Below are 19,102 nucleotides of genomic sequence, written 5' to 3' on the forward strand. Positions count from 1 at the left end.
TTACAAGAAAGTACATTCTTGCTAAATGAATGGCACAATAATTGGTGTTTTGGGCTTTCACAGGAGATGGGGTCACTTTCTATTAAATACCGTTACAGTACCCACCATCACCACTTACTCAGTGCCTTATATGTGCCAGGTCTGGTTTAGAGTGCTTTATAAACATATTAGTCAACCCTCACAATTATCCTATGAGGTGTGTTATTATGCACAGGGATAGGAATTTTACTGAGATATGTGCTGATAGAGGTTAAATAACATGCAAAAGTTCATACAGCCAGTTAAGTGGCAGAGTTGGGGTTTAAAACCAGGTTCTCTAATTCCAAAGCTAGTGACTTTTTAACTGCTCTCATCTTCACAAAGAGTGGTGGTTCTCAACTAGGGGTGATTTTGCCTCCCAGGGAACATTTAGTGATATCTGGAGACATTTTTGTTTGGCACAAATGTGTGTGTGTGTGTGGGGGGGGGGTGTTGGCTTGTAAGTAGTGTGGAAGGGATGCTTACTAAAGACTTTATTAAAAAACCTTTTAAAGATAAGATCTGAGCTCAGTCTGGAAGCATTTGGATAGGCTGGGGGTAGTGGTGATATGGGTAAATTCTAGATAAGAAGACGAATACAGGAAATACAAGAAAGGTTCAGAGACAGTAAATAAACCAACTTAGCAAGACTGAAGGGAAACAGTATTGAAAGGAAAGTGGGAAGCAAGCAAGAAAGATGAAATGATCTTTCAGAAAGACTAAGGAACCTGAATTGGATTCACTGAAGATTTCTGAGCAGGGGAGTGACATTATAGTAGGATTAATCAAGAAACCAGGGCAGGGCTTCGCTGGTGGCACAGTGGTTGAGAGTCCGCCTGCCAATGAAGGGGACACGGGTTCATGCCCCAGTCTGGGAAGATCCCATGTGCCGTGGAGTGGCTGGGCCCGTAAGCCATGGCCGCTGGGCCTGCGCGTCCAGAGCCTGTGCTCCACAACGGGAGAGGCCACAACAGTGAGAGGCCCGCATACAGCAAAAAAAAAAAAAAAAAAAAAAAAAAAAAAAAAAAAAACCAGGGCAAAGAGACTAATTAGGATGCTACTGTAATAGTTAAGCCATAAAGTATTCAGAGTTTGTGCCTTGTTGTGGTGGTAGTGAGAAAGAAAGGAAGAAACTACAAGCACATACACTTTTATGTATCATAAATTTTAGTCTTGTCTCAAATGACAATAACCATTCTTACCTGTAATGCACTGAAACTGTCCATCTTCTCTTCTTATTGTAAATGCTTCCCCTGGGTTAACTTGTACCAGGATAACCTTAAAATGAGGGGAAGAAGTATTAATCAAAAGAGCAACAGAGTAAATCAGTATATCAAGATACTAAATGTTGCTAGTAAGAGAGTAGATGTGAGCTATTTAAAATCATATGGAACTGGGAAGGAAAATGGGGATTACACATTTGTTGAAAAGTATTAATTACTTCATTTTTCTGGAGGTCAGACTCAAGCCAAAAGTAAGGGAATAAAAGACAGTGGCACAATTTTATTGGAAAGTCAATAGATTTCACTCTGAAACAAAGATGGAGTCAAACTACCGAATATTTGGATCATCTATGCCTACTTCACCAATTGTAAAGTATTGTGTTTTTCTAAAAATAAAGTATAAATTGATAGGCAGAGAATAAGATGGCACCCCTGAATTAGTATGACATCTCAATTAACAATATATTTTAAAATGTTAAATTAATCCCATAATTTTGAGTAGTTTTCTTTTTATTTTATAGGTAATACACACTAATCTTATGACATCTGAAAAACAGAAAAACAAAAAACTGGAAAAAAAACTGAAGTCCCTCCATCCTAATAAACATTGTTAGCATTTGATAAATTTCTTAGTCTTGTTCTCTATGCATAGGTTTAATTTCCCCCCTTAAATATAAGGGGGAAAAATAAGACCTCCAATTCTGTGTCTTCTTTTGGTTTAATATTAAAAAAAGACTTTTCCATGTTATTATTCAAAGTATGTCATCGAATGTTTATACCATAAACTACTTAACCATTCTCTTAATTAAAGAATTTAGGTAGTGAGCATTTTGGTATGTAGTTTTCCCATCTCTATAATTAGTATTGTTTCCTTATGATATATTCCCAGAAACAGAATTCCCATATCTGTTGCTAAACTACTTTTTAAAAGGGTTTTACGAATTCACATTCCTCCTCAGTCTATGAGAACGCCATTTAACCACATTCTCTGCACCCCTAAAAATTAGTTTTAAAATCTTTGCTACCTTGATAGATGAAAACAGTATATTACTATCGTTTAATTTGTACTTTTTTGATTATTAATGAGGTTAAATTCTATCTTTACATTTGCTACTGACTCTTTTGTAAACTGGCTGTCTGTCATCTTACGTTATCTTTTGGGGTCTTAAATGTTCTTAGCAATTCATATGAATTCTCTGAATAATAATGTTAGTAATAATAATAATATACTATGTTATGCTGCAAATATTTTCCCGTTTTGTCTTCTCAAATTTTTTAATCGTTTATTTTCCTGTAGCCAATGTTACCTATTTTTTCCTTTGCGACACCTTCTATTGCTTCTAAATTTAACTTGTGGCTGGCTATCAAGCACTTGAATTGTGGCTTGTCTTTGTCTATATGGAGATGTGCCATAGGTGTAAAATACACACTGGATTTCAAACACTTAGTACAAAAGAACCCAACCATGTTAAATATCTTGTTAATTTTTATATTGATTACATATTGAAATAATATTCTGGACATGTTGCGTTAATAAAAAATTATTACAATTAATTTTTCCTGTTTTTACTTTTTAATGGCTACTAAAATTTTTTAAATTACTTATGTGATTGGCATTATATTTCCATTGGACAACGCTGACCTATAGGTTTGATAAAAATGCTAGTTTTTCTTTTCTTCTAGTTTTATATAATTTAATTGCTTATATTTAGTTTTTAATGCACCTCAAATTTATCTGGAGATCCAAAAATATTATTTTTCCTTAGAGAGCTAACCAATACAATTTGCTAAATTTAAGATATCTCCTTTAGCACACAATATACTCTTCTGGCCCATCTTATCCATAACATTATCTACTTTGGCAAAAGTAGCTTTGGAAATATGTTTTTATTTTAATCATTTTAAACACTGTAACCTTAGAAATATGTTTTCTGCTGGTGTACCTCGATTACTACTCTTCTTCAAACATTTCTTTGACATTGACTGGTGATAAGTGCTATGATAGAAGTTAAGCACTATCAGAGCACACAGGACCAAGTACTTAAATTAGTCTGTTACCTGAGCATGTGTGTGTATACATGTATATGCACGTGTCTGTGTGTTTGTGTATTTAATGGCTTTCTAGAGAATATAAAAGTTAAGCTGAGTCCTGAAGACTGAGAAGGAACTAGCTAGGCAAGAAGAGTGGGAAGGCCTTAAGGTACAGAGAAGAACAAATGAAAAGCTCCAGGAAAGGAAACGTCATCAATAGTTTATCAAATTCAATGCACAAAAAGAAGTTCTGTAGTTCCATATGGTTGGAGAATGGGGCAGACGGACATAAGGGTTGGGGAAATGATGCAGGAAAAAAGTTAGAAATATGGGGAATGGTAGACAGGAGTTGGGTTAAGAAGGGCCTTGTGAGCCATTCTAAGGGCAAGGAAGAGTTACGTAAGCAGGTAATGCTATGGTGGATCGCCCTGGCTGCAGTGTAGCAACCGGATATAGGAAGAACTCTTCATCAGGAGGTTACAACAGTCATCTAAGTAGGCTTCTTTTAATGCATTAATTTCTATTTTCAACTTTTATTATTTCCTTTCTTCTGTTTTCCTTAGGCTTACCATGTTGTTTTTCTTTTTCAGTTGAATACTCTATTTTATTTTTTCTTCAGTAATATATGCACTTAAAACCATGAATTTTACTCAGTTTAACCATAGAGAATATTTTCACTATTGTTTTTTAGATTTTCTGCCATTTACTTCTTCATTCCCTCTGTGATCCAACAGTTGTTTTAAAGAAAACTTACAATTTTGAAAGTGGGCTGGAGGATTTTCAGTTTGTTTTTATTTCCAATATATTTTTTTATCAATCTCAAACAAATCCATGGTTCTTTAAAAATTTTTTTAACCCATTATGTTTCTTCCATTCCTTTCCTTATTAGTGTTAAACTTAGTAGAGGTAGTGAATTAACTGAAGGATGATACCTGAGGCTAGCACTGGGTTAAAGCACAGGAGTTCTTAACCTGGGGGCAATAGATATCTATTCAAAGGGTTTGTGAACCATACAGAATTATATATGAAATTCTCTGTAGATATTACAATTTTCTACAGAAGGGTTCACTATTTTCATTAGATTTCACTAAATTCTTAATGGGGTTCAAGACCCAAAGTAGTGCTGTATCACACTATGCTGTCTGCTTTACATGTATGTTACCTCTTTTAATTATGATCCTCTATCAGTACTGGTTGTACTATGGAATTCTATAAAATACTAATAATCCCTGTATTGAATTCATTCACTACAAAGTTGAGAAAAAGAAATAAAACTAAGAAAACCAAACATGGTACACATACAACCGATATATCCTGATATTAAGTAAAAAAGGATAAACTCTTTTAAATTATAATAAGATGTTCAGGGAAATGGTAGGACGTTAAATTTATTCATTTATCTAAAAATCATTTATTAAACACCCACTGTGTGGCACCTACTCTTACATGCACTATGGACATCAAGAAGAAGAATAAATCACAGTCCAAGGCCTCAAGGAATACACAGTCTTGTGAGGGAAACAGGCAAGTACTCAGCCAATTAACTGTACAGTGTAATAAGAGGTGTAACAGAGATATGAACAATGTACTATAGGTTCCACTCAGCCCACAATGATGAAGGAAGATTCCTGGAGGAGATGATAGCTACATAATGTTCAGAGGGACAACCAAGAATTAACAAGCTAAAGATGGGGAGAGAACATTCCAGGAGAGAGCACACATAGCATGTATGAAGTCATGGGGGTGAAAGAGATCACGGATAATTTTTTTTTAGAACATCTTTATTGGAGTATAATTGCTTCACAATGGTGTGTTAGTTTCTGCTTTATATCAAAGTGAATCAGTTATACATAAACATATGTCCCCATATCTCTTCCCTCTTGCGTCTCCCTCCCTCCCACCCTTCCTATCCCACCCCTCTAGGTGGTCACAAAGCACCGAGCTGATCTCCCTGTGCTATGCGGCTGCTTCCCACTAGCTATCTATTTTACGTTTGGTAGTGTATATATGTCCATGCCACTCTCTCACTTTGTCCCAGCTTACCCTTCCCCCTCCCCATATCCTCAAGTCCATTCTCTAGAAGGTCTGTAAATTGATCACGGACAATTTGAAAATGGGAAGAAGTATGGCATAACTAAAGTTTAAACTAGTTTAAACTTGGACTGGAATAATCAACATTGTGAAAATGACTCTACTACCCAAAGCAATCTACATATTCAATGCAATCCCTATCAAACTACCAATGGCATTTTTCACAGAACTAGAACAAACATTTTCACAATTTGTATGGAAACACAAAAGACCCCGAATAGCCAAAGCAATCTTGAGAAAGAAAATCAGAGATGGAGGAATCAGGCTCCCTGATTTCAGACTATACTACAATGCTACAGTAATCAAGACAGTAATGGTACTGGCACAAAAATAGAAATATAGATCAATAGAACAGGATAGAAAGCCCAGAGATAAACCCATGCACACATGGTCACCTTATTTTTTATAAAGGAGGCAAGAATATACAATGTAGAAAAGACAGCCTCTTCAATAAGTGGTGCTGGGAAAATTGGACAGCTACATGTAAAAGAATGAAATTAGAACACTCCCTAAAACCATACACAAAAATAAACTTAAAATGGATTAAAGACCTAAATGTAAGGCCAGACACTGTAAAACTCTTAGAGGAAAACATAGGCAGAACACTCTATGACATCAATCACAGCAAGATCCTTTTTCACTCATGTCCTAGAGTAATGGAAATAAAAACAAAAAGAAACAAATGGGACCTAATGAAACCTAAAAGCTTTTGCACAGCAAAGGAAACCATAAACAAGACAAAAAGACAACCCTCAGAATGGGAGAAAATATCTGCAGATGAAGCAACTGACACAGGATTAATCTCCAAAATTTACAAGCAGCTCATGCAGCTCAATATCAAAAAAACAAACCCAATCCAAAAATGGGCAGAAGACCTAAATAGACATTTCTCCAAAGAAGATATACAGATTGCCAACAAACACATGAAAGAATGCCTAACATCATTAATCATTAGAGAAATGCAAATGAAAACTACAATGAGGTATCACCTCACACCAGTCAGAATGGCCATCATCAAAAAATCTACAAACAATAAATGCTGGAGAGGGTGTGGAGAAAAGGGAACCTTCTTGCACTGTTGGTGGGAACGTAAATTAATACAGCCACTATGGAGAACAGCATGGAGGTTCCTTAAAAAGCTAAAAATAGGGCTTCCCTGGTGGCACAGTGGTTGAGAGTCTGCCTGCCAATGCAGGGGACACAGGTTCGTGCCGCGGTCCAGAAGATCCCACATGCTGCAGAGCAGCTAGGCCCGTGAGCCATGGTCACTGAGCCTGCGCGTCTGGAGGCCTGTGCTCCGCAACGGGAGAGGCCACAGCAGTGACAGGCCCACGTACCACAAAACAAACAAAAAAACTAAAAATAGAACTACCATATGACCCAGCAATCCCACTACTGGGCATATATCCTGAGAAAAACATAATTCAAAAAGAGTCATGTTCACTGCAGCTCTATTTACAATAGTCAGGACATGGAAGCAACCTAAGTGTCCATAGACAGATGAATGGATAAAGAAGATGTGGTGCATGTATACAATGGAATATTACTCAGCCATAAAAAGAAACGAAATTGAGTTATCTGTAGTGAGGTGGATGGACCTAGAGTCTGTCATACACAGTGAAGGAAGTCAGAAATAGAAAAACAAATACTGTATGCTAACACATATATATGGAATCTTAAAAAAAAAAGTGTCATGAAGAAACTAGGGGCAGGACAGGAATAAAGATGCAGACCTACTAGAGAATGGACTTGAGGACATGGCGGGGGGGATGGGTAAACTGGGACAAAGTAAGAGAGTGGCATGGACATATATACACTACCAAATGTAAAATCGATAGCTAGTGGGAAGCAGCCACATAGCATAAGGAGATCAGCTCAGTGGTTTGTGACCACCTAGAGGGGTGGGATAGGGAGGGTAGGAGGGAGGGAGATGAAAGAGGGAAGAGATATGGGGATATATATATATCTATAGCTGATTCACTTTGTTTTAAAGCAGAAACTAACACACCACTGTAAAGCAATTATACTCCAATAAAGATGTTAAAAAATATATATAAAATAGCAAAATAAAATAAATAAATAAAAATAAAATAGCAAAATAAATAATAAAACTCCATAAATTTTAACTTTATGGTAAAATGTTAAAATACACATCTTAGCAATAAATGTAAGCAACAAGCTAAAATAGCTTCATTTATATATAATTAATAGCTTCATGTATATATAATTTACCCATTTAAAATACTGATGTTCTAATAGTTTTTTTGTTTTTTAAATTTTATTGAAGTATAGTTGATTTACAATGTTGTGTTAATTTCTGCTGTATAGCAAAATGACTCAGTTATACATATTTTTTCATATTCTTTTCCATTATGGTTTATCATAAGATATTAAATATAGTTCCCTGTGCTGTACTATAGGACCTTATTTTTTATCCATCCTATCCATACTAGTTTGCATCAGTTAATCCCAATCCTTCCCTCCCCCACCCTTCTTCCCCCTTGGCAACCACAAGTCTGTTCTCTGTATCTGTAAGTCTGTTTCAGTTTTGTAGATACATTCGTTTGTGTTGTACTTTAGATTCCACATATAAGTGATACGTTCAGTCATAAACATGCTTAAGTAAAGCCACTTCCAAAATCTTAGCACTTATTCTTTCTCGCATCCTCTTTAATTTCCTCATTCAATTACTGCTACTACAGCTACCAAAGTCTGCTGTAAGAGTCAACAGTTTCTTTTCCAAGTATTCCAATGTGTTGCATTCACCAAATACTGAGGGAATCTTTATCGTCAAACTGGCCCTCAGATTGTCCTTCGCTTAATAAGTCAACCTTTAAAACTCCATTCAAAGTCGAATCTTAGAGCATTTTATAGCTATCTTGGGTGAAAACACAAATAGAGGTGGGATGTTAAAGGTACTATCGATTATCAGTATATTCATCAATACCTACCTCAAACCTTGTTTCCAATCAAATTAGCCAATGTATAATAATAAGCTTCCTGTTGAACAGGAATTTATGAGGTCACCGTAACAACTAAATCAACAAAGAGCTGTGGTAGCAACTGCTTCTGGATCATACAATGTCAGTCAACAAGTTGGAATTTTAATAGTATGCTGCTTCCAAATACATTTCATTTTAAAGCCACAGTTTTAGAAATTTGATTTATTTTAGGTCTCTGATCTTGGAGCATGTCAGTATATTTATAGCTTATAAATACTATATGCAGATAAATATGCAAGGAAGTAGACAGTGTCACTATGTAAACAATTTATCATCATATATTTAGAAATGTTTTAATTCTGAAATTGACTGTATAAATTTAGCCAATTTATCAGACTGACAAGTCTTATAACAATAATTTATTTCTAGACTACCAGCAATCACATTTATAATATATAAACACATCTAAAATATGGAGATGGGTTTTAAGATATTTTTTAATGAGATGTAATCCATACACTATAAATTTACCCTTTAAACAGTACAATTCAGTGGTTTCTAGTATAAACACAGATCTGTACAACCATCACCAAAGTAAATTTTAGAACATTTTCATCACCTCATAGAAAGTTTTGTAGACTTCTTTAACTGGCTTCTTTAACTTAGCATTAAGTTTTTGAGGTTCATCCAAGTTGTAGCATATACTGAAGTACTTCATTCCAGTTTATGACAGAGTAACATTCCACTGTATTGGATATATCACATTTTGTTTATCTATTCATTTGTTGACGGACATTTGAATTGTCACCGCCTTTTGGCTATTAATAAATAAAGCTGTACACATTTTTATATGCACATATGTTTTCATTTCTCTTGAGTAAAAACCTAGCAGTAGAATTGCTGGGTCATATGATAACTGCATGTTTAATTGTTTGAGGAACTGCCAGAAGGTTTTCAAAGTGTATTCACCAGTTAACATTCCCACCAGCAGTGTATGAAGGTTCCAATTTTTCCATATCCTTGTTAACATTTGCTATTATTTGACTTTTTGATTCTAGCCATTTTAGTGGGTGTGAAGTGGTATCTTGTTGTGGTTTTCACTTGCATTTTTCTAAAGATTAATGATGTTGAACAACTTTTCATGTACTTATTTGCCATGTACATAACTTCTTTGAAAAAATTACTATTTACAACCTTTGCCCACTTTTGAATTGGGTATTCACCTTTTCATTGTTGAGTTATAAGACTTCTGTACATATTCTGAATATAAGCCCCTTATCAGATATATGATTTGCAAATATTTTCTCCTATTTTGTGGGCTACCTTTTCAGTTTCTTGATAGTGTCCCTTGAAATATAAGATTTTTCAATTTTGGTGAAGTATACTATATTTCATATTTTTCTCTTACTTGTGTTACTGGTAACATAGCCAGAAAACCACTGTCTAATTCAAGATCATGACGATTTACCCCTTTGCCTTATTCTACGAGTTTCATAGCTCAGGAATGTACTATTAAATTCCTACATATTTGTGAATTTCCTAAATTTCCTTTGTTGAAATTGATCTCTAATTTTATTTCATTGTGTTTGGAGAATATACTTTGTATTATTTCTGTCTTTTAGAATTTAGTGAGATTTAAAGGCCTAAACTATAATCTATTGTGGACAATGATCCATATGCACTTAAGACTGTATATGCTGTTGGGTCGAGTGTTGTATAGATGTTTGTTAGATCTGGTAGGTTTACAGTGTTGTTCATGTCTTCTGTTTCCTTATTTATCTTCTGCCTAGTTGTTCTATTTATTATTGAAAATGGGGTACTGAAGTCCCAACTATTATTGTTCAGTTGTCTATTTCCTCAATTCTGTCAATTTTTACTTCAGGTATTTTGGGGCTCTGTTGTTAGGTGCAGATTGACCCTTCTATCATTGTAAAATGTCCTTCTTTGTCTCTGGTAACATTTTTTGTTACTAGCTATCATTATATTAGTGTATAATATAGTCACTTCACCTGTCTTGTGGTTATAGTTTGCATGATATGTCTTTCTCCAATCTTTTTCATTTCAACCTGTTTGTATCTTTGATTTAAAGAGTGTCCCTTGGAGATCCAGCACATAGATCATGGGTTTTTATCCATTATGTTAATCTCTGTCTTTCATTGCCATATTTAATTCATTTACATTATCAGAATTACTGATAGAGTATAATTTATATCTATTTTGCTATATCTTTATGTAATTATGTCTTTTTTGTTCCTCAATTCCTCCATTACTGCCCTTTTCGTGTGTGTGTTAAACATTTTCTACTGTTCCATTTTAATTTTTATTGTTTCTTTTACTATTTTTTTTGGAGTTATTTCTTAGCAGATGCCCTGTGGATTACAATTAGCCTGTTAATTGATAACAATCTAAATCAGATGAATTCCAACTTAATTTCAGTTGTATATAAAAACTTTGCTCCTCTCTAGCTAAGTTCCTTGTCCCTTCCTTTGTGTTATTATTGTACTACTAATTGCATCTTTATACTTTATAAGTCAATAACAGTATATAATTATTGCTTTTTGCAAATGTCTTTTGACTCAGAAAAGAATTAAAAACAAAAAATATATTTATACTATCTTTTAAATTTACCTATTAGTTACTTTCGCTGGTGCTCTTTACTTCTTCATATAGATTCAGTTACTGTCGTGTTAACAGCCCTACTGAACGCAAGGAAACAGCGTTGGAAAAGCATTCACTAATCATTCCTATGAGCCAGTGTTACCACTTCTAAATTGCTTTATTAGTATCAACTGAATCACCAATTATCTAGAACCAAGTGTTTTCAAATTTTGAATTTAAATTCAACTTCCTTATTTACTCCAAAGTCACTCAGAGTGGAGATCAGAAGACTTAGATTCTAGTGTCAACTCTGCCACTCTGTCTGTAATCTTAGATAAGCTGGTCAACTGTTAGCTTTAGTTTTTCTGTGTGTAAAAATGTGGACTATTTTTTTTTGCACTCTCTTTCAGTTTGGAAATTCCATAATCTCATCATACTCATTCTTTTTCTTAAAAAAAATTATCAGGTTTCCCCCTTTATTTCCATTTCCACAGTTGGTATTCTCGAAATCCACAGTATAGATTCTAGCATTCCATCATATGAATCCTCCAAATTCTATTCATTTCTCTACTGTTGGGTATTTATATTGTTTCTAGTTCTTTCATTATTACAAAACAATACAATGAATACGGATGCACACGTGCCCTTGTATACATGTATAAGATTTTCTGTAGGATAACTACCTACAGAAAAGGAAACAGTGCTGGAAAAGCAGTATATTACGTTAGATTTTAGATATGTACTTTTTCAGCTTTGTTCAATATTGCCAGACCACTTCCCCAAATGGTTGTGCCAGCAGTGTATGAGGGATTCCACTGCTCCACAGACTACATTTCAGATTTCTTAATATTTACATCCTCAGTGAGGTTTTAATTTGCATTTCCCTCTGTCAAAACATAGTTCCAATCTCCTTTCTTCCCCCAAACCTTAATTAGTCCCGTGAATTATCCCCAAGAAGTCAGGGTACTTTGCTGTATACAGGCACTTTGTTGCCAACTTTGCAGGTAACATGAGATTCTTTCTTTATACAATAAGCACTCAGGGAGAGACCTTCAAGATGGTGGAAGAACAAGATCTGGAGATCACCTTCCCCCAACAAATACATCTACATGTGGAACAGCTCCTACAGAACACCTACTGAACGCTGGCAGAAGACCTCACACTTCCCAAAAGGCAAGAAACTCCCCACGTACCTGGGTAGAGCAAAAGAAAAAAGAAAAAAACAGAGACAAAAGAATAGGGATGGGACCTGCACCTCTGGGAGGGAGCTGTGAAGGAGGAAAGGTTTCCACACACTAGGAAGCCCCTTTGCGGGTGGAGACGGTGCGGGGGGCAGTGGGGGGGGAAGCTTCGGAGCCACGGAGAAGAGTGCAGCAATAGGGGTGCAGAGGGCAAAGCGGAGAGATTCCCGCACAGAGGATCGGTGCCGACCAGCATTCACCAGCCTGAGAGGCTTGTCTGCTCGCCTGCCAGGGCGGGCGGGGGCTGGGAGCTGAGGCTGGGGCTTTGGAAGTTGGATTCCAGGGAGAGGACTGGGATTGGCTGCGTGAACACAGCCTGAAGGGGGCTAGTGCGCCACAGCTAGCCGGGAGGGACTCCAGGAAAAAGTCTGGACCTGCCTAAGAGGCAAGAGACCATTGTTTTGGGGTGCACGAGGAGAGGAGATTAAGAGTACCTCCTAAACGAGCTCCAGAGACAGGCACGAGCCACGGCTATCAGCGCGGACACCAGAGACGGGCATGAAACACTAAGGCTGCTGCTGCAGCCACCAAGAAGCCTGTGAGCAAGCACAGGTCACTATCCACACCTCCCCTCCCGGGAGCCTGTGCATTCTGGCACTGCCAGGGTCCCGTGATCCAGGGACAACTTCCCAGGGAGAACGCATGGCGCGCCTAAGGCTGGTGCAACGTCACTCTGGCCTCTGCTGCCGCAGGCTTGCCCTGCATCCGTACCCCTCCCTCCCCCTGGCCTGAGTGAGCCAGAGCCCCCTCATCAGCTGCTCCTTTAACCCCGTCCTGTAACAGCAGGAACAGATGCCCTCAGGTGACCTACACGCAGAGGCGGGTCCAAATCCAAAGCTGAAACCCAGGAGCTGTGTGAACAAAGAAGAGAAAGGGAAATCTCTCCCAGCAGCCTCAGGAGCAGCAATTAAATCTCCACAACCAACTTGATGTACTCTGCATCTGTGGAATACCTGAATAGACAACGAATCACCCCAAAATTGAGGCGGTGGACTTTGGGAGCAACTGTAGACTTGGGGTTTGCTGTATGTGACTGATTGGTTTCTGGTTTTATGTTTATTTTAGTTTAGTATTTAGAGTTTATTATCATTGGTAGATTTGTTTATTGATTTGGTTGCTCTCTTTTTAAAAAAAGTATATAGATATATATTTTTTTTCCTTTTTCTCCTTTTGTGAGTGTGTATGTGTATGCTTCTTTTTGTGATTTTGTCTGTATAGCTTTGCTTTTACCAATTGTCCTGGGATTCTGTCTGTCCGTTTTTTTGTTTTTTGGCTTTTCTTTAGTATAGTTTTTAGCGCTTGTTATCATTGGTGGATTTGTTTTTTGGTTTGGTTGCTCTCTTCTTTCTTTCTTTTTTCTTTATTACTTTAAAATTTTTAAATTTTAACTTTATTTCTTTTTATTTTTTCTTCCTTTCTTTCTTTCTTTTTCTCCCTTTTCTTCTGAGCCGTGTGGCTGACAGGGTCTTGGTGCTTGGGCCGGGTGTCAGGCCGGTGCCTCTGAGGTGGGAGAGATATTAGGACACTGGTCCACCAGAGACCTCCTGGCTCCACGTAATATCAAATGGTGAAAGCTCTCCCAGAGATCTCCATCTCAACACTAAGACCCAGCTCCACTCAACAACCAGCAAGCTACAGTGCTGGACACTCTATGCCAAATGACTAGCAAGACAGGAACACAACCCCACCCATTAGCAGAGAGGCTGCCTAAAATCATAATAAGGTCACAGACACCTCAAAACACACCACCAGACATGGTCCTGCCTGCCAGAAAGACAAGATCCAGCCTCATCCACCAGAACACAGGCACTAGTCCCCTCCACCAGGAAGCCTACACAACTCACTGAACCAACCTTAGCCACTAGGGGAAGACACCAAAAACAATGGGAACTACGAACCTGCAGCCTGTGAAAAGGAGACCCCAAACACAGTAAGTTAAGCAAAATGAGAAGACAGAGAAACACATAGCAGATGAAGGAGCAAGGTAAAAAACCCACCAGACCAAACAAATGAAGAGGAAATTGGCAGTCTACCTGAAAAATAATTGGGAGTAATGATAGTAAAGATGATCCAAAATCTTGGAAGTAGAATGGTGAAATACTAGAAACGTTTCACAAGGACCTAGAAGAACTAAAGAGCAAACAAGCAATGATGAACACCACAATAAATGAAATTAAAAATTATCTGGAAGGATTCAACAGCACAATAACTGAGGCAGAAGAACAGATAAGAGATCTGGAAGATAAAATAGTGGAAATAACTACCACAGAGCAGAATAAAGAAAAAAGAATGAAAAGAATTGAAGACAGTCTCAGAGACCTCTGGGACAACATAAAACGCACCAACATTTGAATTATAGGGGGTCCCAGAAGAAGAAGAAAAAAAGGAACTGAGAAAATATTTGAACAGATTATAGTTGAAAAGTTCCCTAATATGGGAAAGGAAATAGTTAATCAAGTCCAGCAGGTGCAGAGAGTCCCATACAGGATAAATCCAAGGAGAAACACGCCAAGACACATATTAATAAAACTATCAACAATTAAATACAAAGAAAAAATATTAAAAGTAGCAAGGGAAAAAAAACAAATAACATACAAAGAAATCCCCATAAGGTTAACAGCTGATCTTTCAGCAGAAACTTTGCAAGACAGAAGGGAGTGGCAGAACATATTTAAAGTGATGAAAGGGCAAAACCTAAAACCAAGATTACTTTACACAGCAAAGATCTCATTCAGATTTGACGGAGAAATTAAAACCTTTATACACAAGCAAAAGTTAAGAGAATTCAGCACCACCAAACCAGCTTTACAACAAATGCTAAAGTGAGAGAGTGGCATGGACTTATATACACTACCAAATGTAAAATAGCTGGTGGGCAGCAGCCGCATAGCACAGGGAGACCAGCTCAGTGCTTTGGGACCACCTAGAAGGGTGGGATAGGGAGGGTGGGATGGAGACGCAAGAGGGAGGGGATATGGGGACATATGTATATGTATAGCTGATTCGCTTTGTTATAAAGTAGAAACTAACACACCATTGTAAAGCAATTATACTCCAATAACGATGTTTAAAAAAAGCACTTATTAATGTGCCAGTTAAGTTTACCAACTGTTTTAGTTTTAAAATGCCAATTTCTATATTACATAGGCATACAGACCATTAGGTGGTCAATTATGTTTAAAGACACATATAAGACACTGGAATAGATGTTTACTAATTAAATAATAGGCATTTTATTCAGATGTTCCCCAAGAGGAAAGTATATTTATTTTTGTTCACACAGGAGGTATGTGGATATTTTCTCTAAAATTCAACTAGTATACATACCTATCATGATAACAGATAAAATGAAACAGACAATTCCAAATGATGATTTGACTGTAGAGCAACTGCCAACAATATACTACTGTGGATGTGTAAACTGGTACAGCCTCTTTGGAAACCTTTTTCTTTGCCATCAGCGGGGTGGGAAAAAATAATCTTACCCTAGAGGGAGGCAGCAGCTATTTGGGGAAAATAATAGTCTTCCACAATAAGGGAAGACAGAAGTAGTAGTAAAAGTTTGGTGTTTGAGGGAATATGAGGAGAGTTCAATTGTATTTGAGGTATTCTGGGATGTATAAGTAGAGATAAACAACAACAAAAAGTAATAGTTACTATTTGAACATATATATTCCCTATGACCCATGCACTCCACTATTAGGTATATACCCAAAATAAAAGCATGCACATGTATAAAAGTAGTATATAAGAATGTTCTTGTGATAATCAAAAACTGGAAACAACCCAAGTTTCCATCAATAGTAAATTGAAGCTATTAAGGTATATTCATAGAATGGAATATTATGCAGCAAATATGCTACAGGTGGTAACATGGATAAATCTCATGCATATAATGTTGAGCAAAATAATATATACAGTATAATTCTATTTATGTAAAATTCAAATCAGGCAAAACTTATCCTTGGTTTGGGGAGGAAAAAGGGGATACTGTTTGGGAGAGAGGGGTTACTTCTTGGGAAGGGTTGCAAGGGTAATCCTTCCCAAGAAGTGTCTTGGAGGTGCTGGTAAAGTTCTATTTCTTGACCTGAGGGTGGTTACAGGGGTTATGTTCACTTTATTTTTTTAATTGGGCTGCACAGAAATGATTTGTGCACTTTTCTGACATATGTTCATTTAAATAAAGACATTCTAAAATCTTAAAAGAGTTTGGATAAAGCAAAATTTCCACCTCTTGCCAACAAATCTCTCTTTCCTGAAAAGAAGAACCACTGTTAATAAATGCGTATGTATGTGTTCAGAGCTTTTCTTCCTGTGATATATGTGTATATGTACACTTGGAACTGCGTGGTTTTTTTTTCTTTTTTCAACTGTTAGTTTTTAAACTGAAAAAGTAATAAACCCACAAGATTAAAAAATATTCAAATGGTACAAAAGGTTGCATAGTAAAATGTAAACTTCTTCTGGGGTCAGTCCCTGCTTATAATTTCTTGTATAACTTTCTGCCATGTGTTTACATGTATGTGCATATTTGTCTGATTTTCAAAATGTTCTTTTCTGAAAAATCACACAAATGCATTTCAGGAATTTGAATCCTGGGCATTCTATCTGGTAAGAAGATATATAACAGTACTTTGAATACATAATGACCATGGTTTATTACTGAAAGGGAAATGTTACCAGAGCTGAAAAAGCAGAATTCAACTTCTATTTCTACAAACATCTGTATAATTTTTGACAAAAAAAATCTTGCTTTGTATTAAGCTAATGTAAGAACATAGAAAAGATCATGGGAAAAATCATTTTTGTAAGACTCCTTTTCATTTAGTATCTCCTATTACACAAGTTTATAATCAGATTCACTTTAAAGAATTTTCAGTATTCCATGGATAATTTTCAGTTGAATGCATTTCCTTATTTATTCAGTGCTGCTTAGAAGTTATTCTTTATTTCCTCCTCACTTCAGCCCAAATTACATTTCTTATAAGTCAATAATTTCTACAGGATTCTGGGGCACAGGATTTGACAAACTACAAAGTTACTTAACTAGAGAATTAGGAATTATTCTAACTGTAGAATATCTAGGAGTTAATTTAATAGAAAATCAATTATTTTTAGACCAGGATCCATCAAAATTCCATGACCATTATGTTTCATTTCCTTAAGATGTTGTTCCCTTTACAGTTTGGTGATTCTTCTTTCACAACAGTTTTAAGTGTGTATGAATATATATACACTTACATGTATTTCATTAAAATACTGTAAGATATTTAATGTTTTAAGTTATACAAACAGCTAGGTGGCAATACCTTGCAAGGCTGCAGAAAGGTTTTCCAGGAGGTGGCATATGCCCTAAATTGGCGTCCAGTATATGGTGCTGTTTCTCTCATAGCCAGGACTCGCAAGTCCAGGTTGAAGAATCAAGAGGTGGAAATGGGAGGGGGTACCACTCTCTTGTAATAGAAATACAAGAGATTATTATCCTGCAAGGTTGCTAGATATTAAAGCAATATAAACTGTTTCTATTTACCAACAACAGGACATGAAATTTCACACACACAATTTCTAATAACTTAGATATACCAACTTCAACTTCAAGGAGTGAAAGACTCAATATTGTAAAGATGTCAATTCTCTACTAACTTGATCTATAGATGCAAAGTACTCCAAATACAAATCTCAGCAGGCTGTGTATGTGTATATTGATAAGCTAATTCTAAAATTTATATGTAAATGCACAGGCCAAGAATATCAAGACACTCTCAAAGAACAACAAAGTGAGATGGTTTGCCCTACTAGATACCAAGACTCCATTTAAAATATTGGTGCTTTCCTGGCACAGGAATAATCAAACAGATCAATGGAATAGAATTAATAATCCAGAAACAATTCCACAAATATATGGTCACTTAACTTATGGTGTAAATATCACTGTAAAGTGATAGGAAAATGATAGTCATTTCAATAAATGGTGTGAGATAATTCAATATACGTATGGAAAAATAATCAAATTGAACCCAGCTTGACACAATTCACAGAAATCAACTCCAGTGGATTTTTGAATAAAATGTTCAAAGCAAAACTATACTTTTCAGAAGATAATATAGGAAAATATTTTCATCGCCTCAGTGTAGGAAAGAATTCAACAAAAAACAATACACTAACTCTAGATAAAAAGAACTAATAAATTTGACCACATTACAATTAAGAATTGTTCATCAAAAGACACTAAAGAGTGTGATTACAAGGATAAGAGAAAGCATTCACCACACTGGTGACTAACAAAGGTTTATATCCAGAATATATATCAAGAGTTTTGACAAATCAAAAAGAAAAAACAGTATCAAACTAGAAACTGTCCAGATGTCCACCAAGAATAGAAGAGATAAATGAATATACTGTTTTATATCCATACATGGAATCCTATACAACGAAAAGAACAAATTTCAGCAACATCCAATAAGAATGAATCTTAAAAACAATGTTGTACAAAACCAGCAAGGCACAAAAGAACAGTTACAGTAAAGATTACTTTAAAGATCAAGAATAGGCAGATCTAAACAATTATTGCTTAGTGATGTATGCATAGATGAAACTATAAAGAAAAGTCTGGAATTAATTCCCATAGAAGTAAGGATAGTGGTAACCTTCAACTAGAGAGGGCATTGTGATGTAGAAGGAACACACAGGGGATTTCTAGGGTGTTGGCAGTATTCTACCTCTTAGTCTGGCTGGCAGTTATAAGATTTATGCTCTATAATCATGTGCTATATTATATATTTGTTTTACATACTTTTCTATACATATATAGGTTATAGCTTACAATTTAAACAGGTTTTGAAAACAGTAAGCTGAGGAGATGTTCCATGTTTTCTTAAATTCTGTATTTGTCTATTTGGCATCTGTTCAACACAGGGCCGATTATTTTAACCATATTTTCTTATTTTCTGTGTTCTCA

The 19,102-nt window shown here is 36.1% G+C and overlaps 1 protein-coding gene across 4 annotated transcripts in view; it reads right to left on the minus strand.

Moving 5' to 3' along the window:
* FNDC3A (fibronectin type III domain containing 3A) overlaps positions 1-19,102 on the minus strand; it is a 155,812-nt gene that overhangs the window by 100,797 nt on the left and 35,913 nt on the right. For all 4 annotated transcript variants that reach the window (XM_059041671.2, XM_059041669.2, XM_059041673.2 and 1 more), the window contains one exon: positions 1,221-1,296. In XM_059041671.2, the coding sequence (XP_058897654.1) occupies positions 1,221-1,296 (76 nt within the window). The remainder of the gene's footprint in view (positions 1-1,220; positions 1,297-19,102) is intronic.

Source organism: Kogia breviceps, chromosome 16 (assembly GCF_026419965.1).
Source record: "Kogia breviceps isolate mKogBre1 chromosome 16, mKogBre1 haplotype 1, whole genome shotgun sequence".
NCBI lineage: Eukaryota > Metazoa > Chordata > Mammalia > Artiodactyla > Physeteridae > Kogia > Kogia breviceps.